Source organism: Ixodes scapularis, unplaced genomic scaffold (assembly GCF_016920785.2).
Source record: "Ixodes scapularis isolate PalLabHiFi unplaced genomic scaffold, ASM1692078v2 ptg000683l_1___fragment_1__unscaffolded, whole genome shotgun sequence".
Lineage (NCBI taxonomy): Eukaryota > Metazoa > Arthropoda > Arachnida > Ixodida > Ixodidae > Ixodes > Ixodes scapularis.
In genome coordinates, this window is record NW_024610019.1 from 746,393 (window position 1) to 757,701 (window position 11,309).

The following is an 11,309-nucleotide window of genomic DNA, read 5'->3' on the forward strand; positions in this document are numbered from 1 at the left end:
AGGCCTGGGGGCCTTCTTTGTGTTTAGCTTTTGGCTTAACGTGCGTTTGTAAATATTTGTGTAATGTCGCGTGTATTCGTAATTTAGATTAAGTGTTTTGTAGAGTTGGGTTTTATTGTGCCAATAAACGGGGAGCGGAATCCCGCTCCCGTGAAAACACCAGGCTGGGCTAGGTTTGTTGACGGACCACGGGGGAAATGGCGAATCGGCGGCGGTACGCGATTTCCTACAAGCCTGATCCGCAGCTACTTAACATCTCTTCAGTGTACGGTCCTTAATGATGCGTGCTCTTCTCTAGCGAAAATTCAGTATGGCGTACCTCAGGGATGAATTCTAAGGCCTCTACTTTTCCTTCTTTACGTTAGCGACATAATAAAAATACCAGAAACTCCCTACATTACTTTATACGCAGATGACGCGAATGTATATTTCACCGGAAATTGCATATGTACTTTAGAGACAGAGAAACACTTGGTTGGACCAACTTCACTTGAGGTTAGCGGCAAATCAGTCAGAACTAAATACGTCGAAAACTAAGTATGTCATTTCTAGGGCAAAAACAAACCCATTCCTAGCACAATGAACATATAATCTCAAAACTCCATTATTGAACACGTGGAATCATAAATGTTTTGGTGTTCGTTTCCACGAAAATTTGTATTGGACTGCCCAAGTAAACGATCTCCGAAAAGAGATTCCTAGATACACTGGCATACTTTCTAGGTGCAGACAACTTCTTCCAAACTGGTTAAAACGGCAAATTTATACATCTATAATTGACTCGAGGCTTTATTACTGTTTATTGGTATGAGGGACGGCCACAGGACCTAATGTTGAGCAATTACTTACATTACAAAAAGGCACGGTTCAGCTATTTTGTAATTTGACGCGGTTTCAATCGACTGCTTCCTATAGTTTTACTAAGCATAAAATACTTACGGTAGATAACCTTTTTTGCCTAAAGGAGGCGATTTTAATTCATACTCAGATGAACACTGATCCTGACATCTTTTACGAGACGTACCTGCCCAAGCAAACAGATTACAACCTGAGGCACCAGCAGTTTCCAAAACCGAAAGTCAGAACTAATCATGGTACTCAAAAATTATTCCACCAGATTACAGATATCCTAAACAAACATTATTGCGTGTGTGAGATGGCCCCGGAACTCACTTCCATGTTTCATTTTAAAAAATGCCTAAGGAAATGTTTTCATATTGCTAGTGTAAATACCAGGTGAGCTGAGTTATTAACGTATGACTGGGCATGGGAACAGCCATACGATGCGGACGGCTAACGTTTTTCGCTTCTTCTGTACGCAGTTGATGTTCAGCACATGCTTCCTACCAACAGTGGATTCAAGTTCTACAGTTCTACTCGCAAAACCTGTCACAGCGGCGGGTAAACTGCCAGTCATCAACAAGAACACGCCACTTCGTCTCCCACCGGACACGCCCACCATCCTGCCAAAAACGTTCGAGAGGCCAGCCTCATCATCAGCGACATCAGCGGCGCCACACGATAAGAGGGACCGACCGATCGCCTATGCTTTCACTGGGCATGGGAACAGCCATACGATGCGGACGGCTAACGTTTTTCGCTTCTTCTGTACGCAGTTGATGTTCAGCACATGCTTCCTACCAACAGTGGATTCAAGTTCTACAGTTCTACTCGCAAAACCTGTCAGAGCGGCGGGTAAACTGCCAGTCATCAACAAGAACACGCCACTTCGTCTCCCACCGGACACGCCCACCATCCTGCCAAAAACGTTCGAGAGGCCAGCCTCATCATCAGCGACATCAGCGGCGCCACACGATAAGAGGGACCGACCGATCGCCTATGCTTTCACTGGGCATGGGAACAGCCATACGATGCGGACGGCTGACGTTTTTCGCTTCTTCTGTACGCAGGTTAGTAATATCGATTCTTTGTACACTAAAAAATCAAGCGACGTTTTTCTTTTGGTGTTCCCATGCCCACGGGAGTTGTTCTCGATCGTCGGTCAGAGTATAGATGTTGTAAAATTCCTGATGCTATGCGGCGACGTTGAGGTAAACCCCGGTCCTGAAACGCGTAACAAACAGCTTGACGACATGTGCAAACTGCTTCAAGATGGTCAGTCTAAACTACTAATGGTTGTAAATGAAATCAAAACAAATCAACAACAGTTGGAAGACAAAATCACTGACATCTCTAACCGGCTCCAGAATGTGGAAACTAAGACTAATGTTCTTGATAGACTGGATTGTGAAGTACGCACTACACATCAGGTTCTAGAAGAAGTTAAAAAAGAAAATGCATTCTTGCGTGCTAGACTTGACGACCTCGAAGATCGGTCTCGGCGAGACAATCTAATCTTTCATGGTATAGATGACTCGCCCTCAGAGACCTGGGCCCAATCTGAGCAAAAAGTACACTCGCTGCTTTCTAACGTCCCTGAGCTGAGCATTTCTGAAGAGGGAATCACTCGTGCGCACCGGCTTGGTACGTTTTCTCGAAACAAGTGTCGACCAGTAATGGTAAAACTTGTGTCAACCAAAACTAAAGAGAGCATCCTTTCAGCAAAAGCTAAACTAAAAACATGGAACGTCTCAGTCAATGAAGACTTCGCACCAGCCACACGTTATGCGCGCAAGAAGTTGTTTGACTTCGCAAAATCTCAGAGTCCCAATAGTATATTTAAGATAAGGTACAACAGGCTTCACCTAAACAAGAAGTGTTACGCCTACTGCAGTACGAGTGACGAAGTTTATGAAATTTCTAGTGCTACCAGTGCTACTGATAGAGGTGCCGAGTCACTCCAACCGCAACACGTGCAATCAGCAACGTCATAACAATCGTGCACTCTTCCAGTCAAAGATTCGACGGTGGAAAATGTTTCTGTTTTCTTTACAAATATCCGAAGCGTAATAAAGAAACGCGATGAATTGTGCTCCGCTCTTGATTCTGCTTCTGCCGACATCATTGTGTTGACCGAGACATGGCTCTCTAGCAAAATACGTAACGATGAACTTTTTTTTTGTGATAAGCAGTACAAAGTTTATCGGCATGATAGGGATTCGCGGACGGGCGGAGGCGTGCTGGTTGCAGTTGCTGATTACATTGAGTCATCCCATATTAACTTAGCATCTAGCTTAGAAATTGTGTGTGTACGTTTCCAACTAAGTCACAGAAACATTGTTGTCTGTGCATGTTACCGCCCACCTACCTTTGCTAAGAATTTTGTGGAGTTATTACATGACACACTTAGCGGGATTGTTTCAAGGTTTCCTAACTCGCAGCTATTTAGTTTTGGCGATTCTAACTACCCAAATATTAACTGGTCACAAGATATTCCTATTTGCGTGCCTTATTCTTCTGAAAGCAACGATTTCCTAAATCTCTGTGCAGATTTTAATCTTTCGCAATTAGTAACCGAGCCCACGAGAATTACGTCCTCAGCATCCAACGTTCTTGATCTTATTTTAACTACGTCTAAGGACCTCGTAGAGCCGATCTCTTATCTTCCAGGTCTTAGCGACCATTTAGCCTTGCATTTTTTCCTGAAAAGTCCTAAGAACAATCCTGCTGATTGTGTCAAACACATCCGTGATTACGCCAGAGCCGACTTTGACTCCATAAACCGCGAGCTATGTACATTCATGGGCTCTTATATGCAGAATTTTTCAGAACGATCGGTTGAAGGCAATTGGTGTCTGTTCAAAGATAAAATTACTTCATTGATCACCAACTACATTCCCTGTCGTGTTGTCAAATCAAACTCGAAATAACCTTGGTATAATACGACTTTAAAAAGGCTGTCTAATAAGAAAAAGCGCTTGTTTCGAGCAGCTAAATCATCAATGTCTCCCGATCGCTGGGCCGCGTACCATTCGGCAGCTGAAGTATACAAATTGGCCGTCGATGAAACTAAATATAACTTCTTCAGCATAAAATTACCCTCAATGCTCACTAACAATCCAAAACAGTTTTGGAACTTAGTCAACCCTGCCGACAAACATTTAATACAACTTAAAAATTCAGGCGGAGAGGTGATTTCTGGTGAAGATTGCGCTATGACTTTCAACGAAAGTTTCATCAGTGTCTTTAGTGATTTCTTAGGTGCCAACCATCCCGTACTACCATCTTCTGATTTTTTGCCCATGTTACCAAATGTGTTTGATCCACCCGGTATTGTTAAAATTATTGAAAACCTCAAGCTGTCGTCGGCATCAGGTGTCGACGAGATAAACGCGAAATTTCTAAAAAATACCAAAATGTACTCCTCAATCATCTTGTCATCTTTGTTTCAACAATCACTTGATCATGGCGTCTTACCCGAGGACTGGAAGGTAGGGAAGGTTGTTCCAATTCACAAAGCTGGTGACCGTTTCTCCCCTTTCAATTACAGGCCAATATCTCTTACTAGCGTACCCTGCAAAATCATGGAGCACATAATTTCTTCACAGCTCTCGCGCTTCCTGGAGTGCAACTCCTTCTTTAGCCCTTTTCAACATGGATTCCGCAAATCTTTCTCGTGCGATACTCAGCTTTTAGTTTTCACCCACAACCTCCACTCGGCTCTGGACCGTGGATCTCAGACTGACTGCATCTTTATGGACTTTGCAAAGGCTTTCGATAAGGTAACACATAAACTACTACTATACAAGCTTAGCCTACTCAGTATTGATCCATATATCTTATCTTGGTTAGAGTGTTTCCTCACTAACAGATCGCAATTTGTAACTGTCAATAACAAAAACTCGTCATCGTCCCTCGTAAAGTCCGGTGTACCACAGGGTTCTGTCCTAGGCCCCCTCTTATTCTTAGTATATATAAATGACCTACCTACTAGCATTTCCTCCTCCATAAGCGTATCTGCGGATGATTGCGTTGTTTACCGTGAAATTACTAATGACTCTGACGTACACATAATTCAATCTGATTTAAATGCAATTTCTTCCTGGTGTGATGCTTGGCACATGAAACTAAACACAATGAAGTGTAAGACAATGAGGATTTCTCGCAAAGCAGCACTCTGTCCCAACTACTTCCTATCAAATAACATCCTTGAAAACGTATCAACTTACAAATATCTAGGTGTTCATATCTCTCCTGACCTATCATGGAAAACTCACACCGAATATATCGTTAATAACAGTAACCGCATGCTTGGATATTTAAGACGTAACTTTTCTCTAGCTCCATCATCATTAAAATTACTACTTTATAAAACACTGGTGCGACCAAAACTTGAATATGCATGCTCGGTCTGGGATCCCGGTACAGAAAGCCTGATATCAGCGCTTGAAGCCATCCAAAACCGGTCAGCACGTTTTAAATTATCAAACTACCATCGTACATCAAGCGTCACATCCATGAAAGCTAGTCTCTCACTGCCCCCTCTTTCCACTCGTCGCACTATCTCCCGTCTCTGTTTATTCCATAAAATTTACTATGCCAATTCACTCTTGAAAGAACAACTAATCAGTGCTCCCATCTACGTATCCTCTCGCCTCGATCACTGCTGCAAAGTTGGTATACCCACTTCCATTTCAAATTCTTTTTTCAAATCTTTCATCCCAAAAACATCTCGTGATTGGAACGGCCTTCCCTCACCCATTGCGTCCATTGGCGATTTTGTCCTCTTTAAAGAAGCTTTAAAAAGTTACTATTCATGATCTGTGCCGGACTAACCATTTTCAGCGTTTTTTGTACTTCCGTTGCCCACCCCCTCTGTAATGCTTCGGCCCTGAGGGTATAATAAATAAATAAATAAATAAATCAGTGTGATTTTTTATCTTATTTGTTAGTTGAAGAGTCTTTAGCTGGCTCAAATCATTTCTTTCTTGACTTGTGCTGTTAGCTGGCGTTTCATTTTATTTTTCTCTCTCGATTTGTGCCCTGCAGTTGAGTGTTGTTACAGGGGTTGGGACCCAGTCAGGTGATTGTATTCGCCTTTCGTCACAACTATAGTCCCAACCCCCTTGAGAATTCCGTCAAAAAAAAAAAAGAAGCTGAGTACGCTTAAGGTGGTCTACGAACTGTTGTCGTTTAGTAGGGTACGTTGTTGGGCTAGATGGTTCATCTTTGTTAAACATATAAAACATATAAACATACTTCTTGTCCTTGTCTTTTTGGCGCTATTTTATATGTTGTTTAGACGCGTAGTGAACGCGGTCCGGATGCCCCAGGATACTCCAGGGTTTTTCTGGTTCCGAGTTGGGACAATACAAATAAATGTTACAACCAGTACCCCCGAATTGTACTCCAAAGTGGAATTCCCGAACAAGCGATCGTGGTCCGACGGCGTCTAGTTTTCTCTCTTTGCGGCAGGCACTTATTCATGTTCTTGAACGGATCGTGTAGTCAGGAAACACGCTAACACTGATCTTGACCCCTTTCCCAGCTGAATAGCGGTGCAGTCGTGGCGTTTTAACGACGGGGCGTTTTTCTACCAAAGCAACGTAGCAATGCCCGAATCGCATGGCGTTTTCCGTCCACTTCCAAGACCTGAAGAGCGACCGAAGCGCCGTCGCCGCGGCGTGAAGTAGGAGAGTTATTTCAGTGACGACTTCAGCTAAAAAAAAAATAAGAAATTATATCGCTCTTCGTAATGTACTCAAGTTCGTTGATCTCAGCGACCGATTTCAGTGGTTGCGCTAGGGCTGCACATTGTAGCCTTAAAGACACAGTAAATGTAGCAGTAATTCCGTGATAGCAAAAAGCCAGTCTCTTTCTTATTGTAAGGCTCCAAAGCAGAGATTGTAAAAACTGGAATTACATAAGTGTTAGCTGCATTGTGCAAGATGAAAGTGCAATGCGCTTTCTTGTAATTTATAGTTAGTAGTGTATTCGAGGTAACATTTTATTGACCTGAGGCACGCGAAGATAAAGCACAATACATATCCAACTTGGGCAACATAAATGTAAACAGATACGTTTCTTTCAAGTTCTATGGGTTTTATCTTTCCCCTAAGTTCTTTAAGTTCATTTATGTTCATTTATATTCTATGCTTTTTTTTTTCAAGAGGCCGACGTACACTTTGCGCTTTCCAGTTCTCCTCTCCAGCTTTCAACTTTCCCTAACCCTCTAACACGGCGGTCCTCGCAGCTTAGGAGAGCAGGGCACTAAAATGGTTATCTCCCTTTCAAAAGACTGAGGTTGTTGGTCTGTCTTTAACTCTTGTTTTATAGCTATAACGCACAAGTAATATTCACAACAATGTTAGCAACGTATTTTTTTAATCTCTTGGGCATGGAAAAATACTTCGTGACGTACTCGTATGATTTCGATGACTGCAGAACATCAAATCAATCGGAGGTATATCACGAGTGGAGATTTTCCAGGCAACCATTATAAATCGGAAAACCACAAAAGGCGTATTCAAACTATGTACCCCTTCACGCTGGAAACATTTTGTTTCCGAAAAAGCCATAGTGGAAAGTTTGGTGAAATGTGAAAGAGCCTTTAGCACTTTATGCAATTTAAGAGCTCAAAAGCTACTGTTATAGGAAATGGAATTTCGATTAAAATAAATAGCAACGAATCATATGCTCACAACGGCTGATTCTTAATACTGAAGTCATCTCCTTATAATAATGTATACACTTTCTACGGCTTGCCTTTAGGGCCCTCGCTTATAAACGTGCAAGAACGACTCTCTAGTATATGTAGGAGCCATATTGCTACAAAAACGAGAAATTCATTTGATATAAATAATACATTATTATTAATGAAAAGGTAAATTTTTTTAAGTCATGCATATACCCAAAACAATCCTTTCAACTGTTTGCCTAAAATAGAACGAGTAGTATGCTCACCAGAAATATTTACAAGTATGTATAAAAAAGCAGAAGTCTAAACACGACGGTTAACTTTCGAATTATATTATAACGTCCTTGACATTAAAAAAATCATCGTCTCACTAAAAAAACATATAGTAGTAAAGATTACACGTATATATGCTTAGAACAGGGAAATACCTACGGTTGAGGACTATATAAAGAATTGTTTTTCAAGATCTGTCGCAAAAACACGCGACCGATTCTGTGAAAGAAAAATCATGTAAATGAGGATTTCTAGATAATACAAGCTTTTTTTGTGCTACCTTAGCAGGTAGTATTTTTTTGTTTTGTTTTTTTAAAGTTGGTGTTGTGTCTGAGAAATCTTGCGTATGGACCATGCCCATGTGCGGACTATTGACGTGCTGGGTGCGGACTATAGCCTCTTCAGTCCCAAGTTCAGAAAACTTGCGCGATTTGCTTCAAACTTGTTTATTTGGTTCTTGAGCACACAAAAATCACTGGAAAAAATAGTTCTTTCAAACAAAGAAGGAAAGTTGTGAAACTTGGCTGTCCCCGATTGGGTCCTGTGGGACTCAGTGCGTGTGAAAGGCGACAAAACAGTTGCGGTTCTGGAGGCAAAGAAATACACCACACTTCAGGCATTTCACCCTTGATTTGCCGGCGCAACCTGGATACCTACACCTCATATGTGATCCAAGCCTTTGGTGCTCTGGGAAGTGTCCTGTCATGTCGTATCTGACATCATCTGGAGGAAGCGGAATGATTTTGCTCCTCTGCCGCCCAGTGTGTGCAGTCTCTTCCTCATTGCTCTCTTTTTCCTGCTCTCGCAGTCTCTTGAATCCCCGTATTTCTGCTTGAGTGAGTGAGATTGCAATGTTCGCTTTGAAGTCAAGAAGATCTAGTCCCTGCTGTTTTGGAACGTCAGCTCGTTCACACGCTCTAAAAAAAATGGGAGTCGAAGGGTTGTTGTTAGAACGTTCTTTATTGCCCTGTAATATATAATATATGTATACATATATATATATATATACGCACATATACACACACACATACCATACACACATATAATGCACCATTGTCGTCTGCATCAGTGCGGGCCTATGGATCTGCCGTTGCCGTCATGGCGGTCTGGGTGGGTGTTGGTCCCAGCGCCTTCGGCTGCTGCAAAGTCGTCCACCGGGGCCGTCGTCGTCGTAGACGAACTCCGCCAGCTTTGTCCACAGCAGGGAGACGATCGTCTTGTCACGACTGGTGGGTAGAATCCAATCGACATACGTCGCCGGACGGATCTCGTCTGGGAGTTCCTCCAGTTTTATTTTCCGTAGGCTAGCGTGGCGCTCGCACTCCCAGACAACATGGGCAGCCGTCGCGGCACTCCGGCACCGGCGACACGCCCCCTCGTCAGGATCGTCGCCGAAGAACTTATGGCGCAGCGCCGGGGATAGAACAGTGTTGGTCGCGAGGCGGCGGACGAGGTTCTGAGTGCTCCTCGGTAGGTCATTCGGCATCGGAGGAACGGGACGCAACTGCTCGTCCGGGCGTTCCTCCCGCTCCTCACGAAAGTGCCGTAGGATTCTCCGCCTTCGCTGTTTAGCACTCTCCTTGACGACAGACGGGTCGGCCGGGCCGGCCGCCTCGCCGGCTGAGTTGTGGAATGCGTTCGGCGCGGATGCCATCTGGCGAACTGCTGCTCGCGCCTCGCTGTGGGCCCACTCAGTGCCGTCAATGCCCGCATGCGCGGGCACCCAGGAAATAGTAGCTTGGATGTTGAGCTTGTTTCGAAGTTCTAGGAACGCGGCGAGCAACTCGCCGACTATTCCCGTGTACATTGAGGGGCTCCCGCTCGCTCGTCTGCAAGTTTCGTACGCGCGAGTCGAGTCGGTGAACAGTAGGAGCCTGTGTGGGATGTCTGTTGGTGCAAAAGTTTGAAGAACCCACTGGGATGCTCGGAGAAGTGCCATGAGTTCCGCTTGCGTAGTGTAGACGTCTTCAGTGGTCGAAAGCGCAGCCGCGTTCGGAATGCCATGGGTGGTGTCGACCCACGCGATCGTCTGGACGTGCTTGGGGGTTTTGTCCTCTCCTTCCCCGTCGTCGCCGGCAGTCGACAGAAAGGTCTCCGCCATGTCAGTGTAGATGATGGTGTGCGTAGGCGGTGATTTGTGCGCGACGCTACGTGTGTGCGCTTTGGCAAAGCGTTTGCGTCGCTCCGAGTTGCTCGTTCCAGGTCCCATGTTTCGTGGGAGGGGTTTTCCGTCGGTAAGCGTGACCGGGGCGGCCCACGGAGGGGGCGAGTGCGCGTCTGCCGGGCGGACGTCCAGACTGGGAGGCACGCCAAGCTCTTTCAATATGGAAAGCCCAGCTGTCGAGCTGCTGAGGCGGTCTCTCTGGGCGAGGAGCGCCTGTTCGGCGAGTTCCGACAGGAGGTTCATGCCGCCGTGTGCGTACAGCTCCCGGAGGGGCGTATGCTTAGGCAGTCCGGTAACAATGCGGATGGCTTCGCGATTGAGTTTCTCGAGTTGCTCCGCCTGCCTGGGCGTGAGGACGTGATAGTTATAGCCGTAGAGGATACGGGATTCAAGCAGCGCCGTGACGAGCTGGCGCGTTTCTCTCTCCCGCGTGCCCCACTGGAGGTGTGTGATTCTACGGATGAGGCGGAGGAGGGATCTGCACTGCAAGGCGACTTTCGTCACCCACGTGGTGCCTTTGCCATCTTGATCTATGTAGGCTCCCAGGATCCGAACGGAGGGTTTTCGCTGTATCCTTTGGCCGGCCATGCTGAGGGCGATTTGGTTGCGGACCGCCTCGGTCTTTCTGTGGGGCCCGTTTAAAACCACGACGTATTCGGTCTTCTCGGCCGAGGCGGTCATGCCCACATTCCGAAGAAAGCCCTGTATGACGTCGAGGCCAAGCTGAACCGTGTGTTCCTGTTCGCCCGCCGATCCCGTCGTTGCCCAGATGGTGACATCATCGGCGTATACGGCGAAGCGCAGCGACGGAACCGCTTCAAGGAGTGGGGGAAGTCTTGCCATGACCAGGTTGAAGAGGGTGGGCGAGAGGACCGCGCCCTGCGGTACCCCGGTGTGTTCGGTTGAGCGGGTCCAATGTAGTCCCCGGCTTTGATTTTGTACGTTCTGTCGTTCAGGAAACTCTTAACGAAATTGAGAAGGTAACCGCACACTCCGGCAAGCTCTGCGCTCTGGATGACCGCCTCGTGAGGGACGGTGTCGAAGGCCTTGCGAACGTCCACCGCCACCACCGTTCTCGTCTGCACTTTCGAGTAGGCGTCACCCTATTGGAAAACCCCAATATAAACAGCGTATTATGGATATTGGTAAACAATATCTTTTTATTGTATTGCAATACAATATAGACAGTGTATTGGAAAACATTACATTTATTGTATTGTATTACAATAAGGATTTGTTATGGGATTCCAATATCCATAATACGCTGAAAATATTGGAATCCTATAACGTATAAACCCTTATTGGATCCCCATGTGTCGTATGGGGATCCAATAA

General features: G+C 45.4%; 2 protein-coding genes and 1 pseudogene across 2 annotated transcripts; 2 read left to right on the forward strand and 1 right to left on the reverse strand.

Annotated features, from left to right (window-relative positions):
* Positions 1-1,325: 1,325 nt before the first annotated feature.
* LOC115329344 lies at positions 1,326-3,280 on the forward strand. Its single transcript, XM_040213466.3, has one exon. The coding sequence runs from the start codon at positions 1,326-1,328 to the stop codon at positions 2,832-2,834; it is 1,509 nt and encodes a 502-aa protein (XP_040069400.1). The 3' UTR covers positions 2,835-3,280.
* A 5,620-nt stretch (positions 3,281-8,900) lies between these two features.
* LOC120842377 lies at positions 8,901-9,493 on the reverse strand. The gene has a single exon (XM_040213474.1). It carries the CDS (start codon positions 9,462-9,464, stop codon positions 8,907-8,909), a length of 558 nt encoding a protein of 185 aa, XP_040069408.1. The 5' UTR covers positions 9,465-9,493; the 3' UTR covers positions 8,901-8,906.
* Positions 9,494-9,693: 200 nt separating this feature from the next.
* Positions 9,694-10,652, forward strand: LOC120842372 (annotated as a pseudogene).
* The last annotated feature ends 657 nt before the right edge of the window (positions 10,653-11,309 follow it).

What these genes read in the sequence shown, in the direction of transcription:
- LOC115329344 (XM_040213466.3), top strand. Translation starts at nt 1,326, where the DNA reads ATGTTCAGCACATGCTTCCTACCAACAGTGGATTCAAGTTCTACAGTT.
- LOC120842377 (XM_040213474.1), bottom strand. Translation starts at nt 9,464, where the DNA reads ATGGCATCCGCGCCGAACGCATTCCACAACTCAGCCGGCGAGGCGGCC.